This window comes from Cyphellophora attinorum, assembly GCF_001299255.1.
Source record: "Cyphellophora attinorum strain CBS 131958 chromosome Unknown Contig3, whole genome shotgun sequence".
NCBI classification, from domain to species: Eukaryota; Fungi; Ascomycota; class Eurotiomycetes; order Chaetothyriales; family Cyphellophoraceae; genus Cyphellophora; species Cyphellophora attinorum.
The window spans coordinates 517,108-536,437 of record NW_017253231.1 but is presented as its reverse complement, the minus strand read 5'-3'; the positions used below and the strand labels follow the sequence as shown (position 1 = coordinate 536,437).

The following is a 19,330-nucleotide window of genomic DNA, read 5'->3' as shown; positions in this document are numbered from 1 at the left end:
CCGCCAGCTCAGATGTGAAACTGTAGCCTTCGGACGCGTTTGTCGTCGAGGAGGAAATTTTTTGATCGGGTCAGCGCGTCCGGGCGGGCCCCATACCTGCTTGCATCATGCTTGAGTCAAGATTGCTAAGGCCGCGACCAGGATGTAAGTTGTAAATGTGATGTGAACCTGGAAAAGCTGTACAGAACGAGTTGGAGGTGTACTGTGTACGTTCAGCTCGTGGTGCTCGTCTTAAGAGCCTTGTCATCCGGCTTCGGATCAGCTGCAGCCTCGGCATTGAGATGACGTTCATTATCGTCCAAGTCGCCACCTTTATTCGGGTTTCGATGCATATAAGATGAGATGCTGTAGCCCTCAACGGACGGTGATGTGCCCTTGACAACAGCCATGTCGACTGAGACGCCGCAGGGATTACTATCACTACCCGACGAGCTCCTGCGCTCGGTCTTTGAACACGTCACAGCACTCGAACTCGCTCAACTCCAGCAAACATGCCGCCGCTTTCAGCGCATAGGAGCAGACCCGCTGCTCTGGCAGGACGAGTGCCTGCGCGTTTTCAGGTGGTGGGACAAACATCACCAACTTGAGTCGAAGCGGAACGACCCATCTTACGGTGACTGGAAGCAATTGTTAGCGACCCGCTACACTTCGAGTCGCAATGTGCAAAGAGCACTCTCTGGTTTGATGAGCGACGAGACCAATCGGTTGGATCGCATCAAGGATGTGATGGACCTTGGCTACGATGCAAAGGATATGCTGTTCTCGCAATGGGTAGACGCTGAGTCAAGTGAGATGTTCTTGGCACAGAAGTGAGTCGGACATTCAGCGGACGGCCATGAATGCTCGTATTGATCACATCAGGTACTGGTCTCACGCTGTGCTCGGAAGTCTCCATCGGCTCATGGCATGTGAGGAATGGGCCTATCTGAGGCAAGCCCAGGGTGACATACCGAACGAGACAGAACGTTCGCTTGCCGCATTGGACATGTTCGTCCTGGGCGAGCGGGTGGAAGGCGACGTCGATGATGTACGCGTCTTGCTTCTGCATAAAGCCAGCTGCTAAGTCGATGACAGATATTCGCTCGACTAGATTCATACGCCACCTCAGTCCGCGAAGCAAACCCAGAAATCGACACATTCACGCCACGCCAAATAGCCACCACCGTCGCAGCCCATCTCCTTGAACACAACTGGATCGGCATCTCCGACAACCGCAACTACCACGCCCTAGACCACATGTTCCTGGGCATCGCCCTCTTCAGTAGCAACCGCAACTCTGTCCCTCTCATCTCCGCCATCATCTACTGCTACGTCGTCCGCAAATTCGGCCTCCGGGCCTCCCCAATTTCCTACCCTTTCCACGTCCACGCCCTCATCCAGCCGGCCCCGACTTCCACCACAGACCTCGACGGCAACCCGCTGCCTACTGACACTCCACTCGAACCCTTCTCCCCGCTCACCCACCTCTACATGGACCCCTTCCTCACCGCGGACCCCATCTCCGGCACCTACCTCCAGAACCAGCTGCGCTTCATCGCACCCAACTCCACCCCAGAGCAAATCACCGCCTACCTCTCTCCCTCCAGCGCTCGCGCCCTCACTATCCGCGCAGCACACAACGTCCTCGCCGCCCCGAACCACTACGACGGCGCCCCCTTATTCCCAATCCCCATGCACGCCGCAGCATTCGGCGCCATGCTAGCCCTCATCCTCCTGCCCTCCCCCGCGCCGGGAGCCGCAGTGCACCCAGCCCAGATCTCACACTACCTCTCCATCGTCACCCAACACTTTGCGCACTATTTCGATCGGGACGTCGAGTTGTTTTCCCAACACGTCCTGCCCGTCGCTCGCGGGCTAGCGAACGCGACGTCCTACGGTGCGCTGGTGCAGCGCCTAAGGAATCGAGATGCGACGCCTCAAGTACCGAAGTTGCGGTCTGCCGCGGGGAATGAGGTTGTGAAGTTCAAAGTGGGGCAGGTCTTTCGGCATCGGATCAGGGGGTATCTGGCGGTGATATACGGGTGGGATAGCTGGTGTCGGATGGACGAGCAGTGGATCGTGGCGAATGGCGTTGATGGATTAGGAAGCGGGAGGGGTCAGCCTTTTTACAATGTTTTGTAAGTGATTCCATTGCCTCTGCGCCTAAGCGATTTTGCTGACGTTGTCCGGTAGGGTCGATGACGAGACAACGCGCTATGTGGCGCAGGAGAATGTCATACTTTTGACTAGGGAGCAGCTGGAAGAGTTGGGTAAGCCTGAGGACAGTTTTCCGATCGAGATTGGGATTTGGTTCCGTAGGTTTGACAGGGAACAAGGTGTCTTCGTCAGCAATGTCCGAGAGAGCTACCCGGAGGATTGACGAAGACTAGATACTGAACGTTCATAGACTGAAGTAGGGGATCCTTCAGTTGAGTGCTGCGCTAGACCCATCGGGTCATGGTCCATCTGGAAGATGATTCTGTTGCTGACTGCGTCCACACATCCTGCCAGGGAGGCTTCTGCGGCACTGGCAAGCCGTTGACCGGAACGTAGACAGGTTCATCGATGACTCTGAGGAATATCACCTCAAGCTCATGGCTCGTAGATCTTCGCCAAGCCCACCCGCTCTGCAAACATCTGGAAGTCCTCCCCACTCATGCCTGTCAGTCCACCTTCCTCAATCTGTACCAAAGCAGGCTTGCCGCTGATCTCCGGCAAGCTGTTGATGCGAAAGATATCAGCAAGACAGTCATACACACTCTTCATGACCTTGTCCATCATTGCGTGGTATTCCTCTTGACGATGCGCTAAGTTTCCGACTGGATCAGTGGGCAGCTCGTCGAGGTATCGTTGGCGAATGATGCCCCAGGTGTCCTCGCAAGATCTGAACATGTCGCTGATAGCTTGTTCTTCTTCCATGAGCCAACAATCGAGCCCGAAGTCTTCCGAGATATCCACCCCGCCCGGCTCTTTGAGCTGCTTGAGCACTGGGACATGGTGATACGCAAAGCAGTCAATGATGGTTGGACATACTTGCTCGACACTGTTGCTTGAGTTGGTCGCTGAGTCGTTCAGACCATCGATAGTCTCGAGAGCCGCAAGCTGCATCAGGCTGCCAGCGATTTGCATCCATTCCTCTGTGATAGTCTTGCCCGGAAGCTGCTCTAACAATCTGGCGTTCAGGATCATGAAACGGTGGAGTAGTAGGAAGGTAGGGTGGCGCTTTTGTGACTTTTTCTGTGGTGAAGTGGATGCCTTGGACGGAATCTGGACGTCAGGGCGGGCTTCGGCTGTGACAGCCACCAGGTCCGTGATCTTGGTTCGCCGAGCAATACATTGTCGAAGCTCATCGGTGTCGTCGAATTGTGGCGCAATTACCGATGCACCAACATCACTGAGTTTTGCTGCTTCGACAAGGAGAAGCGATTCGAATAGCATACCGTCGAAAGCCCTTCCTGGCTCCGGCTGATAATCAGGATGTAAACCTTGAAATTTCTGCTGGAATTGCGTAAAGGCCGTGCGGGTACGTGTCGCTGCCCACGCCTTGTCCTTTCCCTCCTCGTCCTCTACTTCATGGGAACCACCACACTCGTCTTCTATCAATTCGCCCATGATATCGTTCGGCTGATGCTGCGCGGCCACCAGGTGGGCTCTGATCGCGTGGTGAAGCAGATATTCGAGCATCAGTACATCAACGTCGAACTGATACTCCGGGTTGGCGCATCGAGTGTCCCCCATAACGTTCAGCGGAGGGACTCGATACTGAGTCAGTCGACTTGTGTGGAGAGCAGTGGACGATTGAGTTGGAATGGCAATGAATTCATGGCAGTGCCAGTGAGTATAGGTCAATAGGTTCACATAAATTCCTTTGTTTGGCTAACGGGGTAAATCACGTCCACTACCCCTCGTGCCTGCCATTGTGGTTTCTATGGCAAGCAGTGACCTACTGGAAATGGCCTTGATCGTTGGTAGTCATTGTTATCGTATACCTGTGAGATCACATAGAAAGGAAAGGGACGAAGAGCATGAATGAAGTTCTTACCAGTGCTAAGACGTCAACTTCAGGCCCGGGTGGAGACGGATCAGTGCCTGTAACAGAAGATGCTTTCAGGCACAACCAATACAAGAGTTTGTCAGGAATTCTTGAGAAGTACTCTGTAACTCGATTGAGATCGACGAGCGGCTGCAAATGGCTCGCGGAACGATCGACGTCGCTACAGTGCTAGATATAACGCAAAGCGAACCTGTTCTGCAGAATATTGAGAAACTTCCTGGAGCCATACTTCCTGCAATCTATCTGCCATGTCTGTCCAAGGTAGTTCAACTCGAACTCAAACGTCGAGACATCTGCTGTCAGTACCTGAAGCTGTCAGTAGTGTACCATAGGTGAGGATAGGGGCAAGAATTGCCTACCATCCAATTATCGAGATCGCCATACGCAAGATTCAGCCGTGGTGGAGGGGACTTGTAATCGCCGACAGGCAGGCGCAGTTCGACGAGATACTGGCACATATGGCTTTGAGAAGCCCCCTGCAACGTACCTGCGACTTCTCGGAGTAAGCCAAATTTATGCATCGGCCAGTGCATTGCTGGCTCGCGAAGAATCAGACTCAACGCGTCGCAAATCTTCTTCGGGTTCTGAGGAACCGGTACGCCCGGATCGTCCTCGTCAACGCCCGTCAGGATCTTGTGCCAACACTTATACTTTATGTGCTGGAAATGCGACCGCCCTTTGATGCACATCAGGCGTGGATTAGGCCAGCCCGAGCCCAGTTGAGGAACCCATTTGAGCACACGGAGGTCTTTGAACTGAGATATGAACCTCGACAGATCAGGCACTGTCGAGTTGCAGTGTCCTACGCCCGCCGACGGGTAGGTGCTGAGGCACAGCTTTCTGCTTCCTCTCAGATCTTCTGGGAGGAGTAAAGTGTAGGCACCAAGCTCGTGCAATTTGGGGAAGCTGTACCCAGTGTAAGGTGTTCGACGCAAGCCGATGAAGATGGATGATGGTATGATTGCGCCGATTTCTTTGAACATTTGCTTGCAAGCGAAGAGCGGCGAAAGAAGCGGATCGCGTGCCAGAGCGGCCAGCGAGAGGACGTTCGTACCGACATAGGTGTCAGAGCTGAACAAGTGTTCCCATATTTGCAGCCGGATCTCGAAAGGGAGACTCGTGAGTTGTGATTCACTTTGCGATATGACGGCACTGGTAAGGTCTTGTTGTTCCTGAAGACTACGTGAGGGCCGCCTCAGCGGCACGATTATGCCGGCTGCCATGATTGCAATATTGGCGATGTTGCTTGCTGTTGCACTCATTCGAGTGCCAGTCGGTGATATCAATCTGCTCTTTATGATCCCTCATGGAATCACAGCAAAGGGATGTGCTGAACTTTTATATCGCAAATATGACTCTGATATTAAGAAAGCATTAATGAGTAAGGTTACTGTACCTATGCCTGCAGATGGGGCTGTGGTTGCCTCGCCTATGGAGCTAGTCCCTTTCAGGGGCCAGGCAGAATCCGAGTCAGAAACAGAAGCCCTTGCTGTTACTCTCAGCACGGTGAGTAAGTCGGTGAAGTATGGGATTGTCATTTGCTGCGAAATTGCTGAGTCCTGTCAATGCTGCCTCGCTATTCACTCCCCCTCGCTTTGGACGAAGGACGCTCTGCCATCATCCATGGTTTCGAGCACTGGAAGGTTGCCTCTTCTGTCAGGACCAACGACTATGCAGACAATCCGGCAATTCGGTCTGACTCCTGTTGCGACCCATGGGACACTGGAGGACCAGGCATCGTGAAGGCCACCTCCAAATTCATTGTCATCTTCCGCCTTCGCGTCGTGCTCTCTCCGAAAAAGGGTCATCAAATGCAGGGCCGACATGAACGTAGTGGCCCTCGTGGGGCTGTAGACTTGCTAAGTCAGACCTCTGCTGGGCCTCTTCTTCGAGATCCAATTTCGTGTAGGATCAAAGAGGCGTGTGAAGAAGGCTTTTTGTTGGTCGAAGTGCATGTAACCTGGCGCCTCTGCATCCCTATCAATATCGGTGACCAAGTCATAAGCCTCACGCCATGGGCGTCTGAGCACTTCCTCATCCTCCACCTGCAGCACTCTTCGCCATATACTGTACAGCTGTCTTGGGCTTAACTCAGGCTCTGCAATTTGGTCGTCCCACGCGCATTCGTTGCAATCGTTGTGGCGATATGCATATAAGATCTTCCCAACACTCCATGCAAGTCTTTGATCCCTAGTCTCCGTGGCATCTTCAGGCTCTATGCTGTTGGCTGATGGGTGCGGTTCATCTGCCATCAAGCTGTACAGTTGTGATGTAGCTTCTGCAGTGAGCTCGATATCAGAGAATCGTTCGGCAACTATGCTCCAGACTCCAGTCTCTGCATCCGAGTTGTCCGAGAAAATGTCTTGTTGGGTCTGCTTGAAGTCTCCATGTTGGTCCTGCTGGAACTCTTCTTGGAACAGAGGCTGTTGTGGTACCGAGAAACAGATGTCTCCGTGCTTTCCAGTGAGTGTCTGACGCTTGGCAGAGAACACAACTGGAATATCGAAGTCCTCGAGATTGCCCACAGCCTCTGGTGAGAGACGGACGCGTGGTAGCCGGACATGCGGTAAATACCAGTTGCAGAGTTGGAACTCGATCTCGATGTTGAGCGCATGAGAAGGATGAGATGCATCGATCACAAGTTTTCTCAGCCAAGCTTCTTTCATCATGGCCTGGCCTCCCGTACCTCTCGAATCAGATAGTTTTCGTGCAACACTGGTCAGCTCTGAGGTGGTCTGGCGTGTCTCCGCAAGCAGTGAGCATTGCGAAAAGGTGAAGTCCACACCAGTTGTGACGAAACGGATCAACCTCAGTCTGGGCTGCTTTCTGATGCTTCTGCTCAGTAGAAGAAAGGGAGGCTCGTGATGTCGTTCATCAGAGATGTCAATCTCAAGCTTCTCTATTCTGTCCAAAGGGTACGTGCCGAGGTCGAGGAGACATAGATCTGTCGGACACCAAGTCCGCACGGTTGCACATTCGCATAAAGCGTCCTGAACCATCCGAGAGTGTGACTTGGACAGCAACAGCATCGCAAGCCGCGACTCATGAAACCTTCTGTCTTGACAATCGGCATTGAAGGCGTCCTGGGACCGGGCCTGTGGGAACAGGACAATGCCATCGAAGAATGCTCTGAAGACCATAAGCAGTATTTCAGCAGGTAGTGCTTCGTTGGAATCGGTAGTCAGCGACATGGAGTTCTCCTGGTCGCCTGTTGATTGTGCTAACGCCTTGTGGCTGTCAGCAATTGCATCTGGTCAACGTGATGATGGCCCCGAGAAGATCTGTTCCCATTCTGCCCTCATTGCTACTGATCAGGTGGTCGTCGAATTGTCTGTACACCATGTGGTTTTCGTGGACAAAGAACGCGCAGAATGTCGCGTTACGTTGGAGAAACCTCAGAGAATAAATACCTTGAGTCTGGGCTAGTGCACAATCTGTTGAAGCATCAAGTGAACATGGAAAGGACCTCACGGTGTCACAGCAATGAGGAGGTCCTTGGCCGTGAAGGCAGACTTCCTTCAAGGTGCCTCTTGTCTGCCTATCCTTCCCCATTATTCGCCTTGCTGTCGTCGTGCTGCCCAGGTGGACCAAGCTAACGACCCATAACATTCGCAAGCAGCAATATGCTTTGATGAAGGCGGCCAAGAGCTGTGTATGCACCATCTTACCGAGTGAAGGCGTCTCGCCATATCTTGCGGCGTGTAAGTGCCTTCAGATCGGTGCTTCCGCCACTACAATTTGTCGTCAGACTCGTTATTGTATAGTGCTCAACGTATGCTAACGTGACTGTGGCCAGACTGTGGCAAAGCTGAAGCGCTGTTGATGACTCTCGAGACACGTCTTTACTAGGCGAGTGTTCACGTTGAGCGAGGCGACTCGAGATGGCTGGGCGGTCAGTATAAGTGACGACGAGCCAGCTTACGTGAATATTAGCGATGATCAGAGGGCAACGATCATCAGTTCGCAATGACGTCCGGGTCGTGTCATTGTCATGAACGTTGGCTCCGTGAGGCGTACTTCGCATGTATATCAGCGATAGTGAGTTCGTGTTGGCAACAGACTACTTGACCCTGTCGTAGATGATGCTCGGAGGGCTTTTCGTGGACTGATTGGGGAATTGTCATCAGGCTTTCCGTGGGGTGTTGCCTCTATCAAGCTGTCTCTCGACCTTTAGCGAACGGGCCAAATGGAATCAGGAATTCTAGAAGGTAAGTCGCTATCGCTTAATGGTCAGTCCACTTCGCCACCATGTTATACCGTGGCCGGTAAATACTGCTCCACCGGTACAATGAGAAAATTGATAGCGACAGCAATTGCATCTCGCGACCAGTAGGATGTGGCAAATGCCGTCTCGGACGGCGATGCCCTTCTCCAGTAGTATGCTGCGCGCGGCCGACTTGGCTGACAGGAATGACAAGTCGATGCGACGATGCACAGAAGCAAGATCCAGAAGTACTGGCGATCATCACATCTGTGCTCTCGGAGGAGCCGCGAGCCGCGATCACCACTGTCAGCGCGTCAGCACGAAGTCAGAGAGGAATGCTTCTGGAAGCCGTGTGGAAAAACACGTATTCGGCTCTCGGGCCCGCTTTCTCGCAGCGAGATAGTCGTGAGGATTATCACTGGACAGTTCGCGCACTATTTGCTGTTTCCGAGCTGTAGTGAGGACACTGAGGAGTCTTGGAAAATGAGCGGCATGATCGATGGTTCAATCACATAGCCTGACTTACCCTCTTCTGCCCGTCCGAATCCACTTGCGTCTCGTAATCCATGCCGGGGGCGAGACGCGCTCGCCTTCATCCGCTCTTGTTACCTAATAAGGTACTTGGACACTGATAGCAGCGGTCCTTGCTCGGATTTTTAATTGTTTCCAGCGAGAGACTGCAGTAAGCTCACTCAATCGCAAGTGGCATATGCAGGAACCAGAGCAAGTATGCCACACGCGACCCAAGGTTTCCCACGATCATGTGGATGGAAATGTTCGATCGAGGCAACAACTCGAAGCAAGAGAAATAACTTCAAGAAGCGAGGGGATTAGGGTATCCATGCTAGCGTGGTAACACTCAAGAGTACCAAGAGGGAGCTTAACCAGGCTTAGGCACACTATTTGGCGTGACTGCAAGCTTGGGGATTCTGTTTGGCTTTGATTCGTGGAGTCGTGGCTATCTCGCTGCCACATCCACTCCACACGATGCAACCTTCTCGCCACTGACCCGCCAGATGGCATGCCAACGCCAGGCCTAATTGATAAGCTCAACAGCCCAGACGTACGAGGGTTGCTTGCACATCCTCGGCAGGCTTGTGGCAGGCTTGGTTCAAGCTTGACGCTTTAAAAGCAAAGTGTGTTCCCGCGTGGCCGCCCGCGGTTCTTGCGTCGCAAGACTACTTTTTCGTCTCACTCTCTTTGCGCCCGCCAACATGAGTGACCAACATTCCGGTTCGGAGAACGAGAAGAAGGTCCAACAGGGCCATCCTTCGGGGCCAGGCGCATTCACTGATGTCGCACCTCAAGCTGGTCTCGCTGCTGAGGCGGACGAGCGCGGCAAGCATGAGCTCAAGCGCAACCTGAAGGGCAGACACATGCAGATGATTGCTATGTGAGTACTCTCGCAAGCAGGTTTCGAAGTTTTGGAGAACTGACATTTCCTAGCGGAGGTGCAATCGGTGCTGGTCTATTCATCGGTTCCGGCGGTGCTTTCCAGAGCGGCGGACCAGGATCAGTGCTTCTTGGCTTCATGATCGTTGGTTCGTTCACCCCCACGATAGACCGTATTTATGCTGACAAGACACAGGTCTTCAAGTGTATCTCATGATGCAGGCTCTCGCTGAGATGTCTGTCGTCTATCCTGTCAATGGCGCATTCACCATGTACATCTGTCGATTTGTGGATCCGTCTTGGGGCTTCGCCTGCGCGTGGGGTGAGTCACGGCTTTGTGATCTCCAACACGGGCAGTTAACTGACCTTATGCAGAGTACGCGATTTCTTGGCTGACCGTCCTGCCCTTCGAAATCTCGGCCGCTTGCAACATCATTCATTACTGGCCCGGTTCCGAGGGTATCACAAATGCTGCATGGATCGTGCCCCTTTTGGTTGCATTGATCGTCATCCAGTACTTTGGCGTTCGAGGCTATGGCGAGGTCGAGTTCGTCATCTCCATGATCAAGATCATTGCCTGCACGGGGTTCATCATTCTTGGCATAATCATCGACACCGGAGGTGTCCCAACTGACGACCGTGGCTACATTGGCGCAAGATACTGGCACAATCCGGGCGCATTCAAGAACGGCTTCCACGGCTTCTGCGGAGTTTTCGTCACTGCAGCATTCGCGTACACCGGTACCGAACTCACCGGCCTGGCTGCCGCCGAAAGCGCCAATCCGCGCAAGGAGATCCCTCGCGCCTCGCGACAGGTCGTCTGGCGTATCCTGATCTTCTACATTGTCAACCTCTTCCTTGTGGGTCTGATCGTCCCCTCCGACAGTGAGCTCTACTCCGCCGAAGGCTCCACCTCCCGCCACTCGCCCTTCGTTATCGCCATTCAACTCGCCGGCATCAAAGTGCTCCCCTCAATCTTCAATGCCGTCATTCTGATCGCCGTCATGTCCGTCGCCAACTCCTGCACCTTCGGCAGCACCCGCACCATTCAAGCCCTCGCCGCGAACGGCATGGCCCCGAAATTTCTCGCCTACATCGACAAGAAAGGCCGCCCCTTGCCTGTCACCATCCTCCAACTCCTCTTCGGCTGCCTCGCTTCATCAACTTGGCCAGCAACGGAGGCGACATCTTCAACTGGCTGCTCGCCCTTTCGGGTCTCTCCATCATCTTCATCTACGGCAGCATCGCCCTCGCCCACATCCGCTTCCGCATGGCGTGGAAGCACCAGGGCCACACCGTTGCTGAACTGCCCTTCCGCGCCGCTTTCGGCATTTGGGGTTCTTACGTCTGCGTCCTCATCTCCGTCCTCGCCCTCATCGCGCAGTTCTACGTCGCGCTTTACCCCGTCGGCGGGCCGAACTTGGATGCAAACACCTTCTTCCAGCTGTACCTCGCCGGACCACTCCTAATTTTCCTGTACGTCGTGTGGAAGGTGTACAGTTGGTTCACGCGTCCCCAGGATCGCCCGATCTGGATCAAGATCAAGGATATCGACGTGTACACTGGTATGAGGGATGAGCAGAGCGTCATCAGCGGTTTGGACGTTCCGGAGGACCAGCGACGTTCTTCTATTACCCAGATGGAGGAGGCGAGGAAGAAGAAGGGCATCTTGGGACATCTTAAGGCTGGTGTTCGCAACGTCATCTAAAACCGACATCATGCGACTTGGTCTGGGGTCTGTTCTGTCAGCAGACTTTCCTCTGAGCAAAACCACACCGTGCAGCAACTAGCGAATGCGGGCATTTTGGCTCACTCCTCAAATATTCTACCAGATTGCATCGGTGACAGCACGAGCAAGTCTTGTTTGTTGCCTACCTAATTACTCGTGCAATGCTCTAGATACACAAAATAAATCTAGTGACATTGCTTTAAACTTCTCGTTCAAGCTGATTGTGTGTGATCCGGCCCGCGCCTACGATTCGTGCGGCTGCAGAAAGCCACGCAATGCATGCAACTCAATGAGGAAGGCAGGCACGTGTTTCATCGCTATCATACTTCGTGATATCAGCCAGCCTCACAGGCTATTATATGGGACCAGGCTGCCACGTGCTGAGGCAACTCCCGCCAGTGCAGCAAACGTCTGCCGATTCCTCATACCTTCCTCCTGATACCCCATCCAACCTTCGCCCACCTCGCCGCTATCTGGAACGCGGCTGCCAACGCCAACATGCATCCTCCGAACAACTGCAAGCCCATGTAATCGCCATCTAGCCTCTCCACCAACGCCCCAGCGATAGGCGGGCCAATGAGCACTGCCATGCCCGCTGTCGTGAAACCCATCCCGCTTCTCACACCCATCTTCTTCGGATCATCCGTCAGACTCGTCAACACCACCGGGAACAAGGCCTGTATCCCGGCGTTGCTTACGCCTTGCACAACAGCCCACGTCCACAACCCGCTCACACTATCCACAGCCAACCAGCTGAAGAAGACGACGGCCGTGATGATCGAGTACGGAATGATGAGGTTCAGTGGTCCAGTGGCCCTGTCAGCGATGATGTTCGGTATGACTCGCGCAACGAGGCCGACGCCGTTCATCGTGAGGAGGAGTTGGATGCCAGTTGCTTGGCTGACGCCCAGGACGTCGCGGCCGAAGCTGCCGATGTAGAAGAATCCGACGTACAGGGCGCAGAAGGAGAAGAAGATGGAGATCAGGAAGAGGGTGTATGGTCCCTCGCGGAGCGCTGTCCATTCGATGATGGGACCGGCTCTTCGTGGTGGGAGGCGTGGGCGCATGACACACGCTGCGACGGTCGCAATGGGTCGCCTCGATGAAGAATATGGTCCGCACGGTCCATGCAAAGCCATGGCGGGGAAGCATTTGTTCAGCGACTGCAGGAAAGATCAATCCGCCCGCGCTCGAGCCGCAGACGACCAGAGCCAGTGCGGCGCCACGTTTTGCATGGCTGAAATAGCTCGCTGCAACGGCTATGCTGGGCACAAAGGCTAGACCAGCTCCGAAGCCAACAGTGAGGGAGTGACAGAGGAAGACCTGCCAGTACTGGTCGCAGAAGCTCAGCGACAGGATACCAACGCAGTAAATCAGACTCCCTATCGCAAAGACTGGGTGAAAGTAACCTGCGTCGGTGGCTCGTCCGGAGAATGTGCCAATCCCGAACACAAGGAAGACGTGGACAGATCCGATCCAGGAGACGGCGGAAGGACTACCGATCTGCATGGTGTTGACGTAGTAGGTCTGGAAGACGCCAAATGAATTCACGAAGCCCCATGTGTTGAAGTTGACGAGGCAGGCCATGAAGGTCATGATCCAGGCGTTGACGCCGCCATCTGGTGGAGGTGTCAAAGGGATCGAGTCGGCGGTGCGGAAGCGTGATAGCACGCGGTTTGCCGCGGTGCGTTGGGATGTGGTGGTTGTGGTTTGTGTAAGCCCCTTTTCTGTTGCTGGCGGGTGGTATGCTGGCTCAGAATGTGAGACGGGAGAGACAAATGAGTCGGTGTGGCTCAAGGTCGCGAATGCTGGAGGAACATCCTCGGCGTCTTTTGCGGTCACCGTGCGTGTAAGGGTAGTGTCCATGTTGAGCTACGGGCTCGTTTTAGTGGCGTATGAGAGTACTGACGTCGATCCATAAATCACTGTGTAGCTGGTCCAAGTATGTGCCCGCCTGCAAATGCTCCAGGGAATAAGAGTCCAACTCGACTGCACATCAGGCGTTGATCAATACCACCAGAGTCTGGCGGTCAGTTCATTTTGTGTCCGGGTAAGGTCTTAAGTCGACATGGAGGCTCAACAACCCGAGTTCGCGGCCGATGAGCCGCCTTGGAGATTGAAATTCTTCTTCTCCGCATACGCGGTGATGGGCGTCATGCAGGGCCTTGAATTTCCATCTTTGTCGCCTATAAAGCCTGATCATTGGCTGGAAGTTCTGGGGAGAACTCCGATGATGCTTTTCATCATGAAATTTGCGCCCTCTGGCGACACTATCGCAGGCGCGGGGGGCACAATGCTTTATGGGGCAGTACGGCTTGCCATGAACGGCGATTGTTGAAGTTCTGCGAGTACGCTGCTTAAATATTGTCTGCGACGTCAGCTCCAGCTTGCAAAGCACCTCGTACGGCCGGCCGACTATTGCGCAAATGCGCGCAATGGCGGTCATATCCGCTAAGTATTGCTGTAGGTCAAATAGGCCGCGCGAAGACTGGCGCAAAGCAGAGGCGTCAACATGTTTCAAGGGATGTGGCGGGCTCTGTGACATCTGGCCAAAGACCTGACGCGAGCAGCGGAACTTCTGACAGTCACACCCACCCCAAATGCTTCCAAGATGCCAGAATGATGCCCCTCCAACGCTAATGCAGGTCCATAGGCTGAGAGGGAATGTGTCGCCCTGTCGAAATGTCACATGTTCTGGTCGTCGTTACCTCGTGCCTGAACTTCTGAACTTGGTCTGATCTCCTTTCGCAGCACACATCTCTGTGACATAGTGAGCGTTGACTCAACGATAACGACACTCCCGAAGATGACTGGGCCTAATTGCAAAAGCGCTGTGTAGAGTGACTCTATGTCGGCTGGCACGAGGAGGCATGACGACAGTGCAAGAGTGAGGAGAGGGAGCAGCACTGGCGAAGGCATAGACTCCGAAGACGAGGACATCTCTCACATCGAATGTTGGATTCCATCATCAAAGGTAGATCTTGTTGTGCTCGCAGCATATCTCAGAGCCTTTATAGACGACACAGCAACAATAAAATCTGCGACAAATCCACAAGATCGACGCAAGCAAGGTTACATTATTGGCGCAAGGAGGACTCTGAATATTGCACAGTTGCAGGATATAGTCCAGGACTCGCAGGCATGGGCCCGAGAGATGGGGAGTGCTGAGTATCGGAACCATCCGTATTCTTTTGGAGAGTCCGACGTGGCGCAGACTCGGAAAGAGCACGGCGCAACTGCAATGACGAGCAGGCAGCGGCCTAGGACTCCACGCTCGCCCAGCGTTGAACGAGCCGCCGGAAGAGCTATCTCGGACAAGGGCGCATGATGACGACCGCGCTCGAGTTTGTGGTGAGAGGTTGCTGGGCATAGGACGGCAATGTAGGCTGAAACTTCATCGATTCGTTTTGAGTACCAACAGCACTGATAGACTTGTCGTATTCTGGTAATCATCTGGACGAACTCTGTCCACCGCCCCTTCTCTCTTGCAGGAAGGTCTTCACCTGTTCTATTCGACTGATGAAGAACAAGCGCTTTCTGTCGTTCTTCCAGATGAGCACGCCGATTTCATCGGCATAGGTCGAGACCGCTCTGTACTCATCGTCCTTGTCGAAGTCTTTCATCAGGAAGCCATTCGTCGCTGTCATTCGTTCGCGCTCTATCTCCCATAAGTGTATCTGGTCGAGTATGGTCGCCGGTATTATGGGAATAGTCTTGCCTTGATCGATGTTGCGTGCTCGAAGCTGAGCCTGTTCTTGTTGAGCTCGTTTGCGCATTTGTGGGTGAGCATGAGAGGTGAGATAAGAGATGATTTGGTCCGCAGTTATACCTCTGAATATGGCACGCTGGATGGAGCCCTTGGTCATCTTTCCCGTGACCAAGTTTGCATGTCGAGAGCGTAGTCTGACGAATTGGCCTAGAAGGGCGATCTGGAGAGGTGAGTCGGTGTACGCGTAGACTCGATAATTGGTTTCGATAATGACAAAGCCTTGGCCTGGGGTAGACGCTGATAGAGACGATCCCAAAGTCGCGTTCGTGGCCGAGATAGTACTCTGGGAGTCGGAAGTCAACGTTGTTGCCAGTCGAGTAGGATAGAAGTATGGTGCCGGGGTTCCATCACTATTGAGCGGCATGAAGACAATCCCCGAAGATTGAAGATCATCAAGACACTGCATTTGAGTGCTGTCTAGGCTCTCTGTTGAGTAGGCCTGACCCAATTCGAGAGAAGATAGGTGCAATAAGAAGCTCAGCACGTCGATGGTGTTCAGCTCGAATTGATCAGCGACTTCTGCATACAGGAACAGAAGGGACCATATCTGTGTGTTGAGATCTTGTAGCACGAACGAGAAGCCTTCCTTCGTGATGTCCTGATTGCCTCTCCCACCCACCAGACCACCCACTCGCAGAAGCTCGATAATTTTGCTTGAAGGACGGCTAAGTGGCTCTGCACTTTCAATCGGATTATCAGACGAGCTGACCATGTAGCCCAGTATTCCTTCCCATTGTCGTCGTGCATACTCATCCAGGAAATCGATGTCGACCTGCTCACCGACAGGCACAGACGTGATCTTGCCAAACGAATGGCCTTCGCCTCGACCAGTTAGTGCCACACGTAAGGACTTTGCGAATTCTGGCGTCAGCGAGAAGCTTCTCCCGGCCGCAGACCTTATTTCTTTGAAGATGTGATAACGTTGAAGGAGATTGATCGCCGTGTCGCGTTCTCGAATACTCCCGTCTTTGACCATAATTTCGAAGTGTTTCAGCGGCATTGGTGCGGGCATATAGAGCATGCCCATGACGAAGGCCTTGGCCAAGGACGAGAGTCTCTTGCGGAAGATAGCAAGTGCTGAGGAAGGACTCTTGTACAAGCGGAAGAAATCTATTCCTGGGAGTGTCTCCAGGAAGTCCCATGATTGCAGGCCTTCCGCCATCCTTACCGATATCGATTCGTGTCAATGAGCAGACTCATTCCCCTTGACTGTGCCTGATGCGGAGATCAGACCTGACAGCGATGCGTGGAGCTTTGCGCTCGGATGACCTTACTGCGATGAAGGTAAAATGCACGATACTGATGCACGATAATGATGAAGACACGATGGATGATTGACAGCAAAGAAGGCAACCGCGTAAAAGCGGAGCCCCGGATGCCTTTTCCGGCCTCTATCAAACCCGTCGACATCTTCAAGTTCTTGAGTCCCGAGTGAGCGTATGTCGAGAAGTGAAACAGCTTTCAAGTCGCTCAGATCCGGACGGCACTGTCGGTCGGCACGTGGATCGATTATCGTACCCTCCAGGTGCCTAGATAGCAGCACAACATCCGTAATCAGGACCTTTGGAAATTCGAAACCGTTTCTACGAAGAGCCTAGAGCTTGGACCCCGAGTGATAGCAGTCTTTCTGTGCCAAGATGACTGCTCTGAGGTTTGTTCGCTCGGTACGATGCTAGCCTGCAGTAACGCCCATCTGAACTGACCACGAAAGGTATGGGAGTCTTTTTTGTCCACATCGGGAGTTGAGCCGAGGTGAGTGCCATAACAACCATGTGTCCGACCGAGCGATCATTGACAACTGTAATCAGATTGATCAGTGGTGTGAGTTGCAGCTCACAAAGTTAGAGCCACTAGCTGAGATCTTGCATAGATGCGTATAACAGCAGCAGAACCAGGCAAGGTCAACTTTGAGCTCCCAATAGAGAAGCAGCACACGAACCGTCTCGGCATCCTCCACGGAGCTACATTAGCCACCATGGTTGATACCAGCGGCTCTCTTGCGCTGGCATCGCGAGGACTATACTCTACAGGCGTTTCGACGGATATAAATGTCACATATCTCAACTCTGGCGGCAAGGTTGGCGACACCATACGAGGTGAGGTAGTTTGTGACAAGTGTAAAGCCAGCTCAGTCTCGATAGAAGGCCCCAGCTGACGGATCTCAGTCGGCAAGACCCTGGCCTACACATCAGTCAAATTTATAAACAAGGACAACGAAATTGTTGCTCGAGGCAGCCACACCAAATACGTGTCCTTTGCATGGAAGGACGAGAAAAACATCACAGAAGAGCTCAAACCCGAAGTACCAGAATCGAAAGTCTCATGAGACATGAATTACCACCTTTTACATTACTGAACACTTCAGGGGCTCCATGTACGGCTCCCCGAACCTGTCGATAGCCGCAGCGATCTCGTTGGCCTTCTGCTTTTCTTTGACCTCCGCTTTGAAGTTCTTTTCGAGAAACGCCATTAGTTTCTGATCAACGTTGTCTAGATTGTCTGTCAGCTTATTTCATTCGTCATTCTGATATGTTGCATGGACCTACCACTATCCGCCTTCAGCACAACGTCTGCTCGACACATCGGGCAGTGACTCTGCTCTTCCCGCTGCATGATGATAAGACACCTTATGCAGAACACATGGTTGCAAGCCAGTCGCACAGGCTTGTAGGTAATACTGAAACAGACCGGGCACAGGTAGTCGTTGACCTGGGGTATCACGCTCATCAGCTCGTTGGCGATGGTGTAACATGTGCCTCGTGCCAAGTCCTGGCTGACCGCAGCACCACTTCTGAGCGATTCTGGGATCGCGGCCCGAGCATGCAGAGCTGTCCGCTTGTCGAACTTCTTCAGAATTTTCGATAGCGCGATGCGGTTCATTTCTTGGAAGCGCATGAGCCGCAGGAGGTCGATGTTGATCTTGAGGAAACGGTCCATGGCTTCGTTGCTTTCCTTCGACACAAGCGCACCCTTCACTCTTTGCTCTTGGACTGACTTTGTGAAGAGCTGCAATTGCTTCTGGGCATGTTCAACATCGCGTGCACCTGCGTCGGCTTCGTGCGAGGACCGGAAGACCTCCGATTCGGCATAGAGCTCAAAGAGTCTGCGCCATTGCTCTATGTCTTGCTTGGACCGCTTCTTCTTGGACGCCTTGAGATCTTGCAGCTGATGAGCGAGGCGCGATATATCGTCACTGATGGTTTGCTGCTCCTTGTGCTGGAGTCCGTCGAGACTTCGCAACTCTCGTCTCAAGATCTGAAAGAATTCCGAGTCAGAGGTCAAGGGTATCTCTACTGTCTCGATCTCTGAATGCTGCTGTTCCTCAGATGCTTCCGTCGTGTCTGTCGCTTCAGTTGCGTCGGTCTCTGAATTATCGGCATCGCCCCCGTTCGGAGCAGAAGGCGAAACTTCCTCAACGTCAACCAGTGGCTTCGAATTCCTCGACAAACGCCGCAGATGTCGCCTCGTGCTCGGACTCAACCATGCATCCATCGGCGAGCCATCCCTGGGATCCAACGCGATAGTCAACTTCGGTACGAACCTGACCTTGTCATTCCCATCAAACGTATAATGCAGCATCCGACTCGCGACATTGTCATCCGACAGCGCCTCCGTTCCCGTGCTCACATGTTGCCACAGAGCATTAAGCGTATCCTGATCCAACCCAAGACCATTGAGTTCCTGCTGCACGCGCTTGATGCATTTCTTAAGCTTCTTGTAAGAGATGGCGGACTCGACCCAATCCTGAGGAAATTCTTCGCGCTGAAGCGCGGCTTGGTAGTCTTGTCCAAACTTCATAATGATCGACAAAAATAATCTCCGATGTTGTGCATGTGCCTGAGCCACTCGTAGAATCTCTCACTGGGTCGATGGGCGTGGCCCATGGTATCGTTAGTAATGTGTAGGACTGCAAGAGTAAATCAACTCCTCTCGCTCAAGAAGGAAGAGGCAATAGTGATATTGAGGAAGGCCTTTCCGGGGTACACGAGTCTCCGATCTGGTGACAAAGAGCATGTTGGGGCACGAAATCGAAATCTAGATCCGAGAAAACTTCGTCGTCCCTCTGCGAAGCGAATGGCAGTCCCCAGATTCGCCACCTGCCCGAATTCACTGGCACGCGGCTCTCCTCAAGGCTGGTACGTTTGCAAAACTTAAGGCACGGTTCGGCAACACGAGCCTCTTGCTTCGGTGCTTGCGTCAGTG

At 53.3% G+C, this 19,330-nt stretch overlaps 8 protein-coding genes across 8 annotated transcripts; 2 read left to right on the top strand and 6 right to left on the bottom strand.

Moving 5' to 3' along the window:
* Nucleotides 1-387: 387 nt before the first annotated feature.
* Nucleotides 388-2,359, top strand: AB675_8458 (F-box only protein 21; the record flags this gene model as incomplete). The annotated part of the gene is made up of 4 exons (XM_018148905.1): nucleotides 388-809; nucleotides 862-1,027; nucleotides 1,075-2,117; nucleotides 2,173-2,359. 4 exons carry the CDS (start codon nucleotides 388-390, stop codon nucleotides 2,357-2,359), a joined length of 1,818 nt encoding a protein of 605 aa, XP_018004471.1.
* A 212-nt stretch (nucleotides 2,360-2,571) lies between these two features.
* AB675_8457 (uncharacterized protein) lies at nucleotides 2,572-3,717 on the bottom strand (the record flags this gene model as incomplete). Its single annotated transcript, XM_018148904.1, has 1 exon — nucleotides 2,572-3,717. One exon carries the CDS (start codon nucleotides 3,715-3,717, stop codon nucleotides 2,572-2,574), a length of 1,146 nt encoding a protein of 381 aa, XP_018004469.1.
* Nucleotides 3,718-4,201: 484 nt separating this feature from the next.
* Nucleotides 4,202-5,256, bottom strand: AB675_8456 (uncharacterized protein; the record flags this gene model as incomplete). Its single annotated transcript, XM_018148903.1, has 2 exons — nucleotides 4,202-4,339; nucleotides 4,393-5,256. 2 exons carry the CDS (start codon nucleotides 5,254-5,256, stop codon nucleotides 4,202-4,204), a joined length of 1,002 nt encoding a protein of 333 aa, XP_018004703.1.
* A 636-nt stretch (nucleotides 5,257-5,892) lies between these two features.
* Nucleotides 5,893-7,224, bottom strand: AB675_8455 (uncharacterized protein; the record flags this gene model as incomplete). The annotated part of the gene is made up of 1 exon (XM_018148902.1): nucleotides 5,893-7,224. The coding sequence occupies one exon, from the start codon at nucleotides 7,222-7,224 to the stop codon at nucleotides 5,893-5,895; it is 1,332 nt and encodes a 443-aa protein (XP_018004246.1).
* Nucleotides 7,225-9,451: 2,227 nt separating this feature from the next.
* AB675_8454 (putative amino-acid permease meu22) lies at nucleotides 9,452-11,337 on the top strand (the record flags this gene model as incomplete). The annotated part of the gene is made up of 5 exons (XM_018148901.1): nucleotides 9,452-9,630; nucleotides 9,684-9,778; nucleotides 9,826-9,951; nucleotides 10,005-10,635; nucleotides 10,803-11,337. The coding sequence occupies 5 exons, from the start codon at nucleotides 9,452-9,454 to the stop codon at nucleotides 11,335-11,337; spliced, it is 1,566 nt and encodes a 521-aa protein (XP_018004174.1).
* Nucleotides 11,338-11,780: 443 nt separating this feature from the next.
* Nucleotides 11,781-13,224, bottom strand: AB675_8453 (putative transporter MCH4; the record flags this gene model as incomplete). Its single annotated transcript, XM_018148900.1, has 2 exons — nucleotides 11,781-12,521; nucleotides 12,562-13,224. The coding sequence occupies 2 exons, from the start codon at nucleotides 13,222-13,224 to the stop codon at nucleotides 11,781-11,783; spliced, it is 1,404 nt and encodes a 467-aa protein (XP_018004172.1).
* A 1,583-nt stretch (nucleotides 13,225-14,807) lies between these two features.
* On the bottom strand, nucleotides 14,808-16,289 carry AB675_8452 (RNA polymerase II transcription factor B subunit 2; the record flags this gene model as incomplete). The annotated part of the gene is made up of 1 exon (XM_018148899.1): nucleotides 14,808-16,289. The coding sequence occupies one exon, from the start codon at nucleotides 16,287-16,289 to the stop codon at nucleotides 14,808-14,810; it is 1,482 nt and encodes a 493-aa protein (XP_018004414.1).
* Nucleotides 16,290-17,471: 1,182 nt separating this feature from the next.
* AB675_8451 (putative RING finger protein) lies at nucleotides 17,472-18,925 on the bottom strand (the record flags this gene model as incomplete). The annotated part of the gene is made up of 2 exons (XM_018148898.1): nucleotides 17,472-17,617; nucleotides 17,674-18,925. 2 exons carry the CDS (start codon nucleotides 18,923-18,925, stop codon nucleotides 17,472-17,474), a joined length of 1,398 nt encoding a protein of 465 aa, XP_018004315.1.
* Between the last annotated feature and the right edge of the window lie 405 nt (nucleotides 18,926-19,330).